The 19,536-nt window shown below is 42.9% G+C and overlaps 1 protein-coding gene across 1 annotated transcript; it reads right to left on the bottom strand.

Moving 5' to 3' along the window:
- Nucleotides 1–393: 393 nt before the first annotated feature.
- On the bottom strand, nucleotides 394–19,032 carry LOC145359142 (deoxyribonuclease-1-like). Its single transcript, XM_080213554.1, has 9 exons — nucleotides 18,895–19,032; nucleotides 18,735–18,823; nucleotides 15,974–16,057; nucleotides 11,994–12,109; nucleotides 10,385–10,497; nucleotides 7,988–8,145; nucleotides 7,043–7,139; nucleotides 6,787–6,838; nucleotides 394–851 (listed from the first exon to the last, which is right to left on the bottom strand). The coding sequence occupies exons 1-9, from the start codon at nucleotides 19,030–19,032 to the stop codon at nucleotides 646–648; spliced, it is 1,053 nt and encodes a 350-aa protein (XP_080069680.1). The 3' UTR covers nucleotides 394–645.
- Nucleotides 19,033–19,536: the final 504 nt, after the last annotated feature.

The following is a 19,536-nucleotide window of genomic DNA, read 5'->3' as shown; positions in this document are numbered from 1 at the left end:
CTGTTGCCTCACAGCACCAGGGACCCAGGCTCAATTCTGGCCTTGGGTGACTGTGTGGGGTTTGCATGGTGTCTGCGTGGGTTTTCTCTGGGTGCTCCAGTTTCTCCCACAGTCCAAAGGTGTGCAAAATAGGTGGACTGACCATGCTAAATTGCCCCTTAGTGTCCCGCATTGTGTAGCTAAGGTGGATTTAGGGTTATGGAGATTGGGCAGATTGGGGAGTGTGTGGACTTGCGTGAGATGCTGAGTGGGTGCAGATTCGATGGGCTGTATGGTCTCCTTCTGCATGGTAGGGATCCTATGATGATTCTGTGATGAAATTTGATCAACAAGTTGAGTTCTACTGCTTTGTGCAAAGTTTTAACATTTGTTGTTTGCTCCTTTTTAGTAGTTTGACATCCTGAGAATGAAGCCTACCACAGTTTTTTGGGCCCTTTCAACTTCACCATTAGCTAGTTGAAGATGTGCCTCCTTGCCCAGAACTGCCCAGCCTTGTTTGATATTAACTGCAAACAATGACTTCACGTCAATTAACCCTGTTTGCAATGGGATCCTCCAGCAGAATGTGAGTGAGACAGATGGCATTGAGAAGGGGTTTACCAATTTTTGAACAGATTCGCGGACACGCCCTGGCCTTCACACACCTTAGCAATAATTTTTGTAGTCAGCACAACAATCGTTATATTTGGAACAACTTGCAGTGCAGCTGCATGGAAAATTTGGTGAATATGCACCACATCGTCCAGCGCAGGAAGCGAAATCTACACCTTGGCAGCTGCATGGACCACCACTGATTCCACCTTTGATGCCAATACTTGATCCAGTCTCATATCTTGCACCAACAGAATTAGCTACACAAGGAGAGAAAACCAGATAAGGCAAAGGAAATCTCCACTCTGTTATCATTGCAAGGACTAGTTTGCAGCACACATACATTCTAATTAATTGCAAACCCCATTTTCGTTGTTCAAAAAAAAATGAATACACATCTGTATAGATACTTTCGTCAGTTTGCCTAATTTACTGCTCATGTTGCCGCAAACTGACTGTACCACACTTCCCAAATCAAATTACTGTCAGAAATTATCAACCAATTGTTTCAATTCACATGTGTATTAAACATATTATATATACCAGAGTCAAGGATCAGATGAATTTCATAGTGTGTGTTGGAGGCAGAGGTCAGGGCAGGGAGGGAGCTGTGGCATGAAGTGGAAAACAGGTAGAGTATGATTGGGAGTGATATGGGTGTTTGTGATGGGAGGGATGGCAGGAGGAGATCAGGTGGGGTTCAGTGATGACCAGTGATATCGAGAGGGATCACTGAGCTGAGGTAACCTTGTGAGTCTGGAGCACACATTTCTGCTGTTCCCGGTCCACAAGCGGTGCTGTAAAAACAGTCACTCAACGAATTCATCGTTTCTCATCTGCTGGTTTTCCAAGGTTTGGGAAACTTGGCTGACATGGGTCAAAAGTTTACTGCCTGTAAAAAAAAGTTTCTTCAATCTTCAGAGAGCAGATTAGCTGGCCTGCCTCTTGTCCTGTCTGCATTAAAACTGGAAAGTGTTTGAATTTGTGGCAAATTGAATTCCTGTTTTGGGTTTTTATCTACTTACACTCCTATCCAACCCAAATGCCTCCATTTTGTGGATTAAAATCTCCCCGAGGTCTCTATGGCTCACTTTGCTTAATCAGCTTAATTAAGTTTCAAGATTCGTACCATGTAGTTAGATAATATCAGGCTAGAACTGAATATTTGTGCTGCCATCAGTTCCAATTGCCAACAGGTTGGCTGCCTCTGGCCTTTGGTATTCACCCAGTAAAGGCTGGTGATACTTTAATGCCTTGTTGCCTGCTGTCAGAGAAACTCATTGCATCTAGTCATTATTGTATCAGTTTGTAAAGCAGCGTAACTTTCTATTGATCTTATCAAACTATAAACTAATTTCTTAATTAGCTCAACATAGAGATGGCATGGTGCTACAGTGGTTAGCACTGCTGCCTCACAGCGCCAAGGACTTGGGGTTCCGTTCCTAGCTTGGGTCACTGTCTGTGTGGAGTTTGCATATTCTTCCTGTGTCTGCATGGGTTTCCTCCGGGTGCTCCAGTTTTCTCCCACAGTCCAAAGATGTATTGGTTAGGTGGATTGGTCATGCTAAATTCTCCCTCAGCGTACCTGAATAGGTGCCAGATTGTGGTGATCAGGGGATTTTCACAGTAACTTCATTGCAGTGTTAATGTAAACCCACTTGTGACTAATAAATAAACTTTAACTTTATTACAAATCTGGAAAATTGAGAATATCACTGAAACGGGTGGTTTCAAACTGGGAGTATCATAGTTACCTTACTGGATCACAAATCCAGAGATCTAGACTACTGATCCAGAGACAGCAATTCAAATCTCATTATGGTAATCCGGGAATTGAAATTTAATTAGAATCATAGAATAGAATCATAGAATGCCTACAGTGCAGGAGGCCATTTGGCTCATTGAGCCTGCACCGACATCAATTCCACCCCAGGCCCTATCCCTGTAACCCCATGCATTTAACCTAGCTAGTCCCCCTGACACTAAGGAGAAATTTAGCAATCCACCTAACCCGCACATCTATGGACTGGGAGGAAACCGTAACATCTGGAGGAAGCTCACACAGACATGGGGAGAACTTGCAGATCTGCACACACGTGCTTCAAGGCTGGAATTGAACCCAGCGTCCCTGGCACTGTGAGGCAGCAGTGTTAACCACTGTGCCACCCATGTAAATCTGGAAGCTAGTAATGGTAATTGTGAACATGAAACAACCAAATTGTTGTAAAATTCCATTTGGTCCACTGATGTCCTTTAGGAAAGGAAATTTGCTGTCCTTACCCAGCTGGACCTATAGAGGTGATTTTGAGTCCATATCTGCTTTGAGTGTTAGCAATAATATGGGCACAAGATTTCGTTGGAGTCGGGAAATGAGATTCTCGCCAGAAAGATCTTGTTTCCGAACTTTCCCTGCCCCCTCGCCTGTAACATGAGGTTCTTGCCCACAAAGTGTGGGAACTTCATTTAAATAGATTTGACTGCAGTTTAATATTTTTAATCATAGAATCCCTAAAGTGCAGAAGGAGACCATTCAGCCCATCAAGTTTGCACCATCCACAATCCCACCCAGGCCCTATTCCCATATATATTTATCCCCTGTTACTAAGGTCAATTTAGCATCATCAATGAACCTAACCCGCACATCTTCGAACTGTGGGAGGAAATCGGAGCACCTGGAGGAAAACCCAGATAGCCACGGGGAGAATGTGCAAACTCCAGACAGACCGTGACCTGATGCTGGAATTGCACCCGGATTCCTGGCGCTGAGAGGCAGCAGTGCTAACCACATAATTCCCCCTTCACTAAATATTACGAGGTTTACAACAGGTATTTAAAAACAGGATCAGTCAAGGGGATCCTGCTGGGGACACCAAGACAAGAATAACCCTTGTGGAGAGGGGGACATGCCCTCTGGCACTGCCCACTGGGCATAGTTTGGACTGACTTCTGACAGAAGTTGACGGTGCTAACCTATGTCAGGAGGATGTGCAAGGGCGGGCCCTCTGGGTAGCCCAGTTTGGGGAGGGGGGGGGGGTGAGGTGGGGGGAGGGGTGATGGTTCCTCTCATGTGTGATGGGAGGAGGAAAGGCCAATACCAGAGTAGCAGGTAAGGGGGAACAGGGAGGGATTCCGATATCTCTGTGGTGGTGTTGATTGGGGTGGGTGGGTCTGCAAACCACAACCCCCTCCCCATGCTTGTGGGGAGAATCCTCCATGCCTATGGGGTTGGGAGAGTTTAATTGTACCGTTGATTGAGGTGCCCTTTATAGGTGGCGCCTGATCTCTGCAGTGCCAGCCTTGCCAGCTCTATCAGATCTCAACCCACCAGAGCGATGGCATAAACCACATCCTTAGGTTTTCTTTGCTCAAGATGGCTGATAAATAGTTGTGAAAACTTGGCTGTGATCTGCAGAGATGCATGCTGGTTTTTAGCCAGAGCCTGACGCTGATGAATTATCGGAAAATTCCACCCAAAAGATAGTGATGGATAAAGAGGAGGTGCTAAAAAGTTTGGCAGCACTTCACGTTGGGAGGTTTCCAAGCCTGGATGGGATGCATCGTAGATTGCTGAGAGAGGTAAGGGAGCAAATTGAGGAGTTGCTGACAGAAGTTTTCCAGACCTCTCTGAACACAGGATTTGTCCTGGGGGACTGGAGATGTTCCCCAGGGGGACTGCAAATGTAACATTGTTGATTAAGAAAGAGACAAAGGATAACCCAGGAAACTACAGGCCTGTCAGCTCGACATTAATAGTGGAAAAACTGATGGTGGCCGTAATATGGGATAAGATAAATCTACACTGAGAGAAAATAAGTTTATATGAGACAGTCAACATGGCTTTGTCAATGGCAGGTCATGTCTAACAAACTTAATTGAGTTCTTTGACAAGGTGATACAGAGAATAAGGGTAGTGCTGTGAATGTTGTGTATTTGGACTTTCAGAAAACATTTGAGATGATGCCACATGGCAAGTTGGTTAGCAAATTAGAAATGTAGTAATGTTTGGGATTGATGGGTCCTTGGCTGAATGGATTATAAATTGGCTAAGAGATAGGAAACAGAGGGTAAGTATAGATGGGCATTTCTCAGACTAGCGATGAGTTGAAAGTGGTGTTCCCCGGGACCAGTGTTAGCATCCTTGCTTTTTCTAATTTATATAAATGGTTTAGAGATGTATGTTGAGGGCAAAGTCTCTAAATTTGCAGATGATACTAAGCTAGGGAGAATAGTGAATTATGAGGATGCTGCTGAGCAGCTTCAGAGGGACATTGACAAGTTGGTCAAACAGGCAGGTATCTGGCAGATGGATTTCAATGCAATGAAACGCAAAGTAATGCATTTGCTAAAAGAAACATGGGCAGATAATGCAGGCTCAATGGTGCAACCTTGAGGGGAGTACAGGAGCAGAGGGACCTCGGGGTCCAAGCGCATAATTCTCTGAAGGTGGCCAGGCAAGTTGAAACAGTCGTTAAGGTGGCTTCTGGGTGCTTGGGTTTGTAAATAGAGGCAAAGATTATAAAAGCATCAAAATGATGCACCTCTACAAATCATTGGTCAGACCACATTTGGGAGCATTGTGTTGATTTTTGGGTGCCTTATTTAAGGAAGGATGTTAAAACTCGAGAGACCGTGCAAAGGAGATTTATTAGAATGATACCAGGAATGGGGAATTTTAGATACAAGGAAAATTAGAGAAATTGGGCTTATTCTCCTTGGAGCAGAGAAAATTAAGAGGTGACCTCACTGAAGTGTTCAAAACGACAAACAATTTTGACAGGGTAAAGAAAGATATTATGTTTCCACTAATTGGTATGTCAGTTTCAAAGTTTCAAGAGGTCAGTAAGAGAGCTAGGAGTGAGATGAGGAGAAACTTCTTTATTCAACACGGCACGGTAGCACAGTGGTTAGCACTGCTGCTTCACAGCTCCAGGGACCTGGGTTCGATTCCTGGCTCGGGTCACTGTCCGTGTGGAATTTGCACATTCTCCTCGTGTCTGCGTGGGTTTCCTCTGGGTGCTCTGATTTCTTCCCACAGTCCAAAAATGTGCAGGTTAAGTTGATTGGCCATACTAAAATTGCCCCTTAGTGTCCTGAGATGTGTAGGTTAGAGGGATTAGCGGGTAAATGTGTAGGGATATGGGGATAGAGCCTGGGTGGGATTATGGTCAGTGTAGGTGCAAAGGGCTGAAGGGCCTCTTTCTGCACTGCAGGGTTCTACGATTCTATGATACTCAGAGTGTTGTTGGGATTTGGAATGCGCTGCCTGGGAGAGTGGTGGAGGCGGATTCCACAGGAGATTTCAAAAGAGAGCTGGAGTTTTGAAAGTGATGGATTTAGAGAGCTACAGAGATAGGGCTGGAGAATGGAATCAGTTGGGTAGATCTCTCTAGAGCCGATGCAGACACGAAGGGCCAAATAGCCTCTGTCTGTGCTGTAAAATACTATGATTATATATGTGACTCCTGACATGCAGCACTCTGATTGCCCTCTGAAATGGTCCAGAAGGTAATTATGGATGGACAACAAATGCTTGCCTTGTTAGGGGTGCCATATCCCATGCATGAATATTTTTTAAAAAATTGGTTCCACCATCACAGTAATAAACCACAGCAGAAAACAACCTGTTCTGTGGTTTTTCTCTGTATGTGGGCCAACAACAAAGTTAGATGGCAGAATCTTATCTTTTCTTAATTTAATGGCTTGTCAAATCAAAGGGCGGAATTCTCCTGTCTCGCTTGCCACGGGAATCATACTGGGCAGAACATGGATCTTCAAAGATCTGTTGACCTTGGGCGGGATTTTCTGGCATGGGGTGAGCGTGGCCAGGAAATCCTGCCTAAAGTCTTTCTCAAGATAAAAATTAAACATGACAGAAAAGCACCGGCCACGCATTTTGCTTCTCGTACGCTGTATTTGACTGGTATTAGGATCTGCAGGAATTATTCCACTATTCTGTGCTTCTCAGAAAAAGTAAGAAACTTGACTTATTAATAAGAAAGTTCTGTTTTTAAAAAAATTGTTAAAAATGTACCTTAATATTATATAAAAATATATTGATTGGTCATAGTTTTTAAGCTGGTCATTCCTTATTTTTAGCAAGATTATACAACCTTAAGTTTCACTATATTATTTTGTTTCACATTCATAAAGAGCAGTTTTAATTATTATTGTAAGAGGTAATGCTTATTTACTTACGATCATCCTTCAGTTCAAGTTCAATGGGGTAATGATCTGAGACTTCTTTGACCTGAGAATTAAATCTAAAATGTAAGTACATTGTTCAAAAATATGCAAAAAATATTCTAATTCTTGCATTTGATCAAAGACTATAGATTGTAACTCCCGCAGTGTGTTTCTCCAGGGTTGTATTAGTAAATAGTTTCAGTCTATTGACACTGTGAGGAATTTCTCTTTCAATTTAACAAAAGATTTGCAATTCTTTCATTCTTACTTTATAATAAGGGAGGTCATAAGCTTTCTGGAAATTGAAGGCCTTGACTGAACCAGGAACTATGGCCTGAAGCAATCCTTTAGTGGTCACAACAAACCTAAGGGGAAAAAAACTTGCATTTATACAATGCCTTTCACAACATCCCAAAGCACTTCACAGATGATTAAACACTTTTGAAGTGCAGTCGCTATTGTAATCTAGGCAACATGGCAGCCAATTTGTACACAGCATGCTGCCACAAACAGCAATTGATAATCATAGAATCATCAAATCCCTACAGTGTGCAAGGAAGCTATTCAATCATCGAGCCTGTGCCAACAACAATCCTGCCCAGACCCTATCTCCTTAACCCCTGCTAACCTCCCTGACACTAAGGGGCAATTTAACATGTCCAATTAACCTTACCCGCACATCTTTGGAGCGTGAGAGGAAACCAGAGCACCTGGAAGAAACCCACACAGACAGGGGGCGAATGTACAAACTCCACACAGTCACCTGAGGCCGAAATTGAACCCGGGTCCCTGACGCTGTGAGGTGACCTTCTCTTGTGATGTTGATTGAGAATCATAGAAGAGGCATACAATCTCTGCAGTGCAGAAGAGGCCATTTGGCACATCAAGGGATAGGAATTGACCAGGACATAGGGGATAACTGCCCTGCCATTCTTCAAATGAGCCGTACAGGATCTTTTATATCTATCCAAGAGGGCAGACAATGCCTCAGTTTGATGTCTCATCCAACATATTTGACAGTGTTACATTAGAATGTGACTTGAACCCACAACCTTCTGTCACAGGCAAGCGCACTGCCTATCTAGCCATGGCTGCTTCCATTACACATCACTGTAAAAATCTAAAATGTAACTGGGTTGAATCAGTGAACACATTTTTGAAATATAAAATACCGTCAATAAAAATACTTTTGTCCATGTGCACCAAGTATTACCTGTCATAGGCACAGTGTGTGTGTTTACTGACAGTTGTGTCTATCGCATCATCAATCAGCCAATGAAAATTCTTATGTTGACGCAGCCGTATATGGGGCCAATCGCTATCCGTGACATATTTGCAAGCTGCATTGTAATCTCCAAGTATGAGGATGTTCTGCGTTGGAAAGCAAGAGACAATAAATGGAGTTAGACAGAAAGTATCCTATTTCTCTGAGCGAACAAGCCATGATCGATGAAAACAACAGCTGCTATGGCAATAATATGGCGCCTGTAATAAAATAAAACAGCCCAAGCAATTTGTAATAATATTATAAAGGAAAATTTTATACTGCGCCACCAAAGACAACATTAAGACAGATATGGCCAATAGCAAGGATTAGGGGGGAAAATCAAAAAATCGAATGTACTGAACATCCACTGCAGGTTCCAAAATAGACACCCTTTCATATAACAAAATACAACTTGTAAAATAGTTTTAAGTGGAATTACTTTAGAGGTAAGCAATTCAGAATAAAAAAGTCAACAGAGAAGACTTTACCCTGCATCTAGTTATGTTTTAATTGACCTGGAGGTACCTGACATTGGCACTATAAACAATGGTAAACACAGTGTGATCAAATAGACCAGAAGGTAAGTAGTCGATAGTTCAAGCCAGGGACGGACGTGTTAAGAACTGAGTGATGTGGTGGATGTAATTCAGAGATCTTGATCAATGAAACTAGGCCAGGCTTGTTTCCATGAGAATTTCGAAGAGTGTGGAGTGACTTGAATGGGGTTTTTAAAACAGAGAGTCATAGAACTGCTACAGTGCAGAAGGAGGCCATTCTGCCCATCCAGCCTGCAACGACAACAATCCCACCCAGGCCCTATCCCCGTAACCCTACATATTTACTCTACTAGACCCTCTGACACTAAATGGCAATTTAGCATAGGCAATCCACCCTACCTGCACATCTTTGGATTGTGGAAGGAAACTGGAGCATTTGGAGAAAACCCACACAGTTATGGGGAGAACGTACAAACTCATAGAATCATAGAACTCTACAGTGCAGAAAGAGGCCCTTCGGCCCATCGAGTCTGCACCAAACACAATCCCACCCAGGCTCTATCCCCATATCCCTAACATATTATACCCACTAATCCCTCTAAACTACACATGCCTGGACACTAAGGGGCAATTTCTTAGCATGGCCAATCAACCTAACCCGCACATCTTTGGACTGTGGGAGGAAACTGGGGTACCCAGAGGAAACCCACGCAGACATGAGGAAAATGTGCAAACTCCACACAGACAGTGACCCCAGCCGGGAATCAAACCCAGGACCCTGGAGCTGTGAAGTAGCAGTGCTAAGCACTGTGCTACCATGCCACCAACTCCACACAGACAGTGACCCAAGGCTGGAATCGAATCCAGGGCCCTGGCATTGTGAGGTTAGCAGTGCGAACGATGCCACTGTGCTGCCTGGAAATATATACGATTCCGAATGATAAAGACAAAGTGGATGTTGAAAGGTGAAAGGATGTTTCCTCTCATGGGTGAGTGCAGAACTAGGGTATACTATTTTAAAATGAGGCTAGTTTTGGGGATGGGTTTGGCAGGGACAATCTTTGCCCTGCAAACTCTGTGACCAGCTCATATACTGGTGAGAACAGTTAGATAACAAGACAATCTGTCAGATGGCATAAAAATTAGTGTAAGTTAAAGTGTGGAGATCAATATTTTTAGATATTAAAGCGGAATATGGCAATTGTGTGTGGCTTTGCCCTTGTCATACCCAAGACAAAATATAGGCTATCGCAACTGTTGCTTATCCTACTGAAAACATGGCATAGTTTACTGGTAATTGGTAAATATTTTTCATGTTGAAGATAACAGTTGTCCCTTCACATGAATAGATTTCAATCCTTCAAAAATATTATTCACGTATATGCCAAACCCCTGCTTTTTTGCCTAATTAATTTGTCTAAAAGTGTTGACCTTGACAATTTGGATTAAGGGGAGGCAATGGTCTAATGGTATTAATGCTTGACTATTAATCCAAAAACTCAGCTAATGTTCTGGGGGATCCGGGTTCGAATCCCGCCACAGCAGATGATGGAATTTGAATTCAATAAAAAGTATCTGGAATTAAGAATCTACTGATGACCATGAATCCATTGTCGGTTGTGAGAAAAACCATCTGGTTCACTAATGTCCTCAAGGGAAGGAAATCTGCTGTCCTTACCTGTTCTGGCCTTCATGTGACTCCAGAGTCATAGCAATGTGATTGACTCTCAACTGCCCTCCAAGGACAACTAGGGATGGGCAGTAAATGTTGGCCAGCCAGTGACGTCAATGTCCCATGAATGAGTAGGAAGGTAATGCATTTGCTACTTAGCTTAATCAATCATACCTCTGTATTGAAGTGATTCCTTGCATCAGCCCAAACATCATACAATGCATCAACCTCTCTGACTGCATAGCTTGGACTGGTGTGGATGGCTACGAGGACAAAATCCTTGACAACTGTCAAAACACATTGTAACAGACGTTATTATGAAAGAGTTTGTGAAGGCCGTTGCTTCTACGATTTAACTAATTGAAGGTTATTTTGAGCATGAAAGCTATATTCAAATTTTTATTTAGGAGATATAAAAATCCATTCAATATCATTTCCTTCAAGAGCCATAGAAATAAAGATAAAACACCAATAAGGTCACCTCTCATTCTTCTAAACTTCACTAAGTACAGGCCCAACCTACGCAATTTTTCATCAAAAGAAAGTCCCTCCATACCCGAGATCAACCTACTGAACCTTCAACGGGACTGGCCCCAAAGCCAATGTATTTTTCCTTAGATAAGGGGACCAAAACTGTTCACAGTATTCCAGGTGTGGTCTAACAAGTGCCTAATTTTTATATTCCATTCCCTTTGAAATAAAGGCCAATATTCCATTTGATAAATACAAATTACTGCAGATGCTGGAATCTGAAACCAAAAGAGAAAATGCTGAGAAATCTCAGCAGGTCTGGCAGCATCTATAAGGAGAGAAAAGAGCTGACATTTTGGGTCCAGATGACGCTTCGACAAAGGATCGTCTGGACTCTAAACATCAGCTCTTTTCTCACCTTACGGATGCTGCCAGACCTGCTGAGATTTTCCAGCATTTTCTCTTTTGGTTGCCAACATTCCAATTGTCTTCCCTATTACTTGCTGAACTTGCATATCAGCCCATTGCGATTTCTGGATGAGGAACCCCAAATCTCTCTGCACTGCAGCTTTCAGCTCCTTTATTTTTCCAACCAAAGTGCATAACTTCACATTTCTCTACACTTGTGACAATAATTTTCCATTTGGTGAGTTCATGAGCGCAGCCTGTTATAAGGAAGCATCAGAGTTTAAGTGTTGATTTTATGTCTTGTTTGAGTGAGTTAAAATCAGGCCCATGTCGCCCTCACCTAGAAGGAAAGAGCATTGGATGGTACTGAATTACCTTTTGATATGGAGAAATATTGGGAAAAGCAGGTTGCCTGTCTTTCTTGGTTGGAAGGAGGAAAAATTAAAATAATTTTTATGGTACTATGGTACCATTTTCCCACAGTCTTAATAATAAATTGTCCTTTGCTATATGTCACATGGTCCATAATATAAAGTTAAATGGGGCTTGAGAGATGAAGCCAATTTAAACCAGTTCAATTTGTCCATGATAGTGACTTTGTAAAGGGCAAGCGTGCAGCTAACAGGATCCTGGTGTTGCTTAGTGCTGACATTAAAAATCTGCAGTACAAACCAATTTTCTGGAGTACCATATTTCTTTGTCAGAGCACAAACTGGTGTAATGTGGTAGTAAATTATTTGTACTTCCAACTGGCTACTAATGGCATATTTCATTAGGACTGAAGCAGGCCTCCTTTCCACTAAGGTCTTGAGCCTTGGTTTTTCATGTGTCAGCAGGTGCCCCATTATTTACTAGCTTTAAGTGCTGCCAAGATTTCATCAAAAATAAATATTTAAAACCTTACTTGTAGTGAGGGAGTGGAAGTGCACAATGAAAGGCTCACGGATGAAAGTGTCGGTCCCACACTGTTCACAGCCATCGTCAAAGTGATACCATGCCATAGGCTTGAGAATATTCTCACTAATAGAAATAAAAATGTGGAGGATGAAACAAAGCCAGTAGCCATGTTTGACTGCCAGGTAAATTGCATTCGAACACTACCAGAGATGTATGCACCGATTTTGCAAGTGCATTGAAGTCTAAATATGGTCTAACTGGGAATGCTTCTTTGAATCCTTATCTTTAGCATTCCAAACAGCGAAATCTACATTTTCTGTCCATTTTTCTCACTACTTCTCCTGAAAGCATTGCCTTGGGGTCTTTCTATATTTGATTTGATTTATTATTGTCAGATGTATTAGTATGCAGTGAAAAGTATTGTTTCTTGTACACTATACAGACAAAGCATACCGTTCATAGAGAAGGAAAGGAGAGAGTGCAGAATGTAGTGTTACAGTCATAGCTTGCATATTGTAAGGGTATTGCATATGCACTACTGAAACTAGAGTTAAACTGCTAAGTCGGCCAAAGCCAGACTTTGTTAAGTCCCCAAAATTAGATCCAATCATGTTGTTATTATTGACGCATTCTTCTGAGTTGCACGTTTTGTGAAGTTTCACTCAGAAGCGAACAGACACTGAGCTCTGAGTATATTGTGAATCAATGCACCCTTGGTGCTACTCGCCCTCTGGTACCTCATCCATATTTAAAAGTTTATTTATTTATTAGTGTTGCAAATAGACTTACGTTAACACTGCAGTGAAGTTACAGTGAAAATCCCACAGTCGCCACATTCCGGTGCCTGTTCAGGTACACTGAGGGAGAATTTAGCATGGCCAATGTGCCTAACCAGCACATCTTTCCCACTTGCGGGAGGGAATCAGAGCACCTGGAGGAAACCCATGCAGACACGGGGAGAATGGGCAGACAGTGACTCCCAAAGCTGGGAATTGAACCCGGTTCCCTGGCACTGTGAGGCAGCAGTTCTAAACACCGCGCCACCATGCTGCACCCCCCCCAAAAAAAACTTGAAACTTTAAACCTTCTAGTACTTCATCCATGTGCTGCTGTTCCAGCAGGGCTTATTGCCTATTGAACAGGATTAGAAACTTTTTTGCTCTTCTTCTTGTGTATTTGGGGAATTACTTTGATGGCATGGCTCTCAGAAGACAGTCACATGATCACTCCGTGATATTACTGGGGCCTGCACAGCCTGCTGGCAGTTGGGGACTGGAACCTGTACAGTGAACACCTAAAATAAACCTGCCTGTTGATTTTATTAAAACTTATGTGAACATCCTGAATAGAACTGATACCCACACCCTCCCAGCCACAGACAATGCAACACTCCAAACCTTGCAATACTGGGGCTAACTGAAATATCTTAATGATTCTCATGGCTAGAATCAGCTGACTTCAACATTGAAGATCGGACCTCACATCTCCTGTTTTGTTGGCTTTGTTCAAGAATCTTTTGAATAGATAAATTAAAATTTAGAATACTGCACCAACAAGACAGAAAATAGAGTCCCAATGGGCCCATTGAGTCTGCACTTACCACAATCCCACCCCAGGCCCTATCCCCATAACCCCATGTATTTACTCTTCCAGTTGCCTGACACACAGGAGCAATTTAGTACGGTCGATCAACCTAAGCTGCACATCTTTCGACTGTGGGAGGAAACTGGACGAAACCCATGCTGACATGTGGAGAATGTACAAACTCTACACAGACAATGACCCGAGGCTGGAATTGAACCCAGGCCCCTGGTGTTGTGCTAACCTCTGTGCCACCGTGCCATCCAAAATAATTAGTCATCAGCTTTGATTGGTGAGAAATGTAATAGGCAGAAATTTCAGGAGCAAAATCCTTTAATTTTAATAGAAGCCTAGATCATCTAAAGAAATCAGAAGAAATAATATAGTACAGTTCAGATACCTATTTCAAAACAAGATCTGGCACTTAAAATTGTGTTATAAAACAATATCAAAAACAAATGAATACCATGGAATTCAAGCATCTGTGCTTACTAAATTAGCATCAATTAAATACCATCACTGTGTTTTAGGTTATCATTACCTACATAAGTTTAGTATTGAAAGGTCAACGTTCAAAAATTATCACAACTGGAAAAGCCATAACCAAGAATGACAATCAGTACTTAGCAGATAAAACAAATTCTGGATAGGGTATACACCTTCTATGTTCTCTATGAACTGCCATTAGCACCTCTTAGCCTTTCCCTTGTTTTTGTGGCTATGACTCATCTTTCATTCTCTCACCCTACAGTATAAATATCTCCCACTTCCTATACCTTTTACTTTTGACAAAGGGTCATCTGCTTTTTTCTCTCCTTACAGATGCTGCCAGACCTGCTAAGATTTTCCAACATTTTCTCTTTTGGTTTCAGATTCCAGCATTTGAAGTAATTTGCTTTTATTCTGGATAGGATATGCACTTATGCAATAAATTGCTTTTTTGGCTCTGGAATTGTTAATTCGAATCATTGGGCTTTATCAAAGAATTCAATCCATAAAGCCAAGTCCACATGAACTGTAAAAAGGATAAGAATGAGGTTTTTGTTTCCAACTAACTTTTGTTAACCTTGAAATTTCAAAGTGCTGAACAAACTTACATCATTGAGAACAATTGGCCTCTAATTGATCTCGGGATGTTCCTTAGAGACAGTAATTGGATAACATGTGGGCTCTTAGCAGTCATCATCAGCTTCCCCCCGCCACCCCCCAACCACTTCAAAGAAATCAAAGAAACCGTAGAAATCTTACAGAAGAGGAGACCATTCAGCCCATCGAGTTTGCACTGACTCTCCAACTGAGCATGCCACCCAGTCCCTATCCCCGTAACCCCACATATTTAGTAAGCTAATCCCCTCCCCTAACCGACACATCTTGGGACACTATGGAGCCATCTTAACATGGCCAATCCACCTAACCTGCACATCTTTGGACTATGGAAGGAAACTGGAGTACCCAGAGGAATCCTGCGCAGAAATGGGGACAGCATACAAACTCCACACTGACAGTCACTCAAGCCCAGAATTGAACGTGGGTCCCTGGCATTGTGAGGCAGCAATGCTAACCACTGTGACACCATGACAACGTATCATTACTTTTTGATATCAGATATCTCAATCAGGCATTGGGTGTTTGTGAATGTGGGAACCACTCCCCTGACCGTCCATCTCCACCCTCTGGCACCCCAAGACTTAGAAATCTGTCGGACCTGGTGTTGTGAGATTTCTTACTGTGTTTACCCCAGTTCAACGTTGGCATCTCCACATTATGCCAAGACTTGACAAGGTTTGCTTTTGGGGCTTCCATTGTGTTGACTACCTACCCTGACACTAGTTGAATATCAGCAACAGTGGGATGAGGCTCTTAAGTGGCTATAAATTGTTCATTTAGGGGCCTCAATTAGTGTTGAGATGGGAGGGCTGTCCACAAACCTTTCTTCTCCAGATTTAATTGAGGCAGAGGTGGAAAGGTGGTGGGGTTCAACACCACACCCTCTAGCTTGATTACATGCTGCTCTCAACCTCCAAACTTACCTTGGGAGAGTGCATAGAAATTTGTCCTGACTGTGAACTTTAATACATTCACTTCTGGGAGGAGGTGTGAGATAGTGAAAGGGAAGTTTGCCATTGAGCCAGTTTGTTCTGACATTGATGCCTGCCAGAAAGGCACTTTCCCACCTTACTCCAATGTATCTTCTGCTTTGCAGTCAAAGAATATTATTTGTGTAGATTTGGTCGACTGTCTTTTATTTTACAAAGCATGAAATGTCATGTTGTTATGAGATGGGGCAACTAATGAGGTGAGAAAGTAGTGCAAATATATGAATCCAGCCAACTTAACCCAACTGTCCACCACTGTAATGGTGGGTGGTCAATTGTTGAATAACCTGTACTGAAGTAAGAGACTTACTTATAGACAAATGCATATTTTTCCCGATATGAACTGCGGCCAAGGTGATCAGAGATGATGTAATTGTATTGCAATTTGGTTGAGCTGAAAAACAAAGAATTTTTGCTGCTTATTTGAAAGAGATTGATATATTAAAAATTTTAAGTTCTACTGCAATATGGAAAAGATAAGCTATTTTATGATGTATGAATTCATGTGATGAATTCAAATTTTGATCTCCGTTACCAAGAGAGTGTGGGATCTGTTTGCATTTTCTACTATTGTACTTAATTCCACTAAAATGCAACCATTAGTCAGAAAATCTTACTCGAGAGTAACGGAAATGCTTTATGCCATACAGCAGAAAGAAGAAACTTATTGTTAATGTGAATCACCATTGTTCAAAATGGTGGTATTTGGCGTAATACACTGTTGGTATGATGCACAGGTTACTGATATGCTCCCTCTCTTTTTCATGATGGCATGACCCTTCCACATCCAATGATTTACCAAAGTTTTCAAGACTGTTTCTTCAGTAGCGCCTCCCAAAATTCCCCTCCCACCCACTGAATTTGGGCAGGAGATTGATGAAGCCTGTGCAAGTTTCAAGTTCATTTCTTTAAAAAAATGTGGAATGGAAAGCTTGTGTCAATAATGATAGATCTCATTGAGACATATAAGATGATGAATGGGATGGATAGGATAGAGGTGGAGAGACTCTTCCTGCTCAGAAAGGACAGTAGGACTAGGGGGCACAGCCTCAAGATAAAGGGGGGGCGGTTTAGAACGGAGTTGAAGAGGAACTTCTTACTCAAAGGGTGGTGAATCTCTGGAATTCTCTGCCCGTTGAAGTGGTGGAGGCTACCTCGCTAAATATTTTAAGACGCGGGTTGATGGGTTTTTTGATAAGCAAGGGGATTAAGGGTTATGGGGAGAGGGCGGGAATGTGGAACTGAGACACGACAGATCAGCCATGATCTTATTGAATGGCGGGGCAGGTTCAAAGGGCTAGATGGCCTACTCCTGCTCCTATTTCTTATGTTCTTATGTTCTTATGTTATGTTATGATGATTGCTTACACATCTTGAAGGGAATTGCTTGATAGGGCGGACGCAACATGGTTTCATTAAAGGGAAGTCGTGTCTGACAAATTTACTGGAATTCTATGAGGATGTGTCTAGGGCAGTGGATAGAGGAGAGCCGGTGGATGTGGTCTTTCTGGATTTTCAGAAGGCGTTTGACAAGGTACCTCACAAGAGGTTATTGCAGAAGGTCAGGGGACATGGAGTTGGGGGTAGGGTGTTAGCGTGGATAGAGGATTGGTTGTCAAATAGGAGGCAGAGAGTGGGGGTCAATGGGTGCTATTCGGATTGGCGGTTGGTGACTAGTGGGGTGCCCCAGGGGTCGGTGCTGGGGCCTCAGCTATTTACCATTTATATAGATGATCTGGAGGAGGGAACCGAGTGCAGGGTGTCGAAATTTGCTGATGACACCAAGATTGGGGGAAAGGCAAATTGTGCGGAGGGTGTGGAGAGTCTGCAGAAGGATCTAGATAGGCTGGGCGATTGGGCCAGGAAATGGCAAATGGAATTTAATGTTGGCAAGTGTGAGGTGGTCCACTTTGGTAGGAAGAATGGTAGGAAGGACTATTACTTACGTGGCGAAAAACTGCAGCAGGCGACGGTGCAGAGGGACCTCGGGGTCCTTGTGCATGAGTCGCAAAAACCCAGCTTGCAGGTGCAGCAGGTGGTCAGGAAGGCGAATGGGATGCTGGCCTTCATAGCGAGGGGGATTGAATATAAAAATAGGGAGGTCTTGCTGCAGCTGTATAGGGCATTGGTGAGGCCGCAGCTGGAGTACTGTGTGCAGTTTTGGGTGCCGCACCTGCGCAAGGATATTTTGGCCCTGGAGGGAGTGCAGAGGAGGTTTACTAGGCTGATACTGGAGTTGAGGGGATTGAGCTATGAGGAGAGGCTGAATAAACTAGGCTTGTACTCGTTAGAGTTTAGAAGAATGAGGGGAGATCTCATTGAGACGTATAAGATGATGAATGGGATGGATAGGATAGAGGTGGAGAGACTCTTCCTGCTCAAAAAAGACAGTAGGACTAGGGGGCACAGCCTCAAGATAAAGGGGAGGTGGTTTAGAACGGAGTTGAGGAGGAACTTCTTCACTCAAAGGGTGGTGAATCTCTGGAATTCTCTGCCCGTTGAAGTGGTGGAGGCTGCCTCGCTAAATATTTTTAAGAAGCAGGTTGATGGGTTCTTGATAAGAGAGGGGATTAAGGGTTATGGGGAGAGGGCGGGAAAGTGGAACTGAGCCACAACAGATCAGCCATGATCTTATTGAATGGCGGGGCAGGCTCGAAGGGCTAGATGGCCTACTCCTGCTCCTATTTCTTATGTTCTTATGTTCTTATTTCATAAGAATCATAAAATCCCTGCAGTGCAGAGGGAGGCCATTTGGTCCATCAAGCCTGCAACAATCCTACCTAGGCCTTATCTGCATAGCCCCTCACATTGTGAAGCTATCATTGTAGTAAAAACTAATCATGTTCATTATGTCCTTTAAGGAAGGAAATCTTTCACCTTTACCCAGTCTGACCTTCGTGTGACTCCAGATCCACAGCAATATGGTTGACTCTTACGTGGCTTAATAAGCCAATTGCAATTAGGGATGGGCAACGAATGCTGGCTTTGCCAGTGATGCCTACATCCCATGAAAGAATAAACGCAAATGCCCACCCAAGCTAAAATCAAGGCTAATGCTTCTGCTGACTTACCGATTCAGTTCCCTCACCAGTTCTGTCATTGCTGAATTGTCAGCTTCCATGACTTCTTCAATGGTGATAAGGTCATACCTTTGTAAGATCTAAAAGAAAATAAAAATAGTTGTATGCTCAATCCACTTCTACCTAAAATATTTGCTCTGAATGTGCTTACCTGGATGAGAATGTCACGGGTCACAAGATCATTGACTTTTGACTGACCAAATCTCTGAATGTTAAATGCAGCAATCTTAAGCCCTTGACTTCCCTGCATAAAGCAGCCAATCAGAACCATCATCACAAGAAACGCCATTGTTGTGAACCTTGAATTAAAAGAGAAATGAACAAATAAGTGATTTTATGATAAAGGCAAAATACTGCAAATACTGGAATCTGAAACAAGAACAGAAAAAGCTAGGAAGTCTCAGCAAGTCTAACAGCATCTGTGAAAAGAGAACAGAGCTAACATAAACGTTGTCTCTATTCTCTTTGTACAGATGCTGTCAGATCTGCTGAGATTTTTCAGCATTTTCTGCCTCTGCCAAAGACTTCAAGACTTGGATTGATATTTAATCAGACGTGCACTTGCCAAAGGATGGCAACGGTGACACAGTGGTTAGCATTGCCGTCTCACAGTACCAGGGACGCAGATTTGGCTCCCAGCTTGGGTCACCGTCTGTGTGGAGTTTGCACTTTCTCTCCTTGTCTGCGTGAGTTTTCTCTGGGTGCTCGGGTTTCCACCCGCAGTCCAAAGGCGTGCAGGTTAGGTGCACTGGCCTTGCTAAAAATTCTCCCTCAGTGTACCCAAACAGGTACC

The sequence above is a fragment of the Carcharhinus amblyrhynchos genome, chromosome 27, assembly GCF_965287045.1.
Source record: "Carcharhinus amblyrhynchos chromosome 27, sCarAmb.v2.hapA, whole genome shotgun sequence".
Taxonomy (NCBI): domain Eukaryota; kingdom Metazoa; phylum Chordata; class Chondrichthyes; order Carcharhiniformes; family Carcharhinidae; genus Carcharhinus; species Carcharhinus amblyrhynchos.
The sequence above is the reverse complement of the archived record's forward strand: the minus strand, read 5'-3'. Positions and strand labels throughout refer to the sequence as shown.

Coding starts and splice junctions, on each gene's coding strand:
- LOC145359142 (XM_080213554.1), bottom strand. CDS start 19,032: ATGGCGTTTCTTGTGATGATGGTTCTGATTGGCTGCTTTATGCAGGGA. Junction 18,824..18,894: donor CCCGTGACATTCTCATCCAG/GTAAGCACATTC, acceptor ATTTTCTTTTAG/ATCTTACAAAGGTATGACCT. Junction 6,839..7,042: donor ATGACCTCCCTTATTATAAA/GTAAGAATGAAA, acceptor TTTAATTCTCAG/GTCAAAGAAGTCTCAGATCA.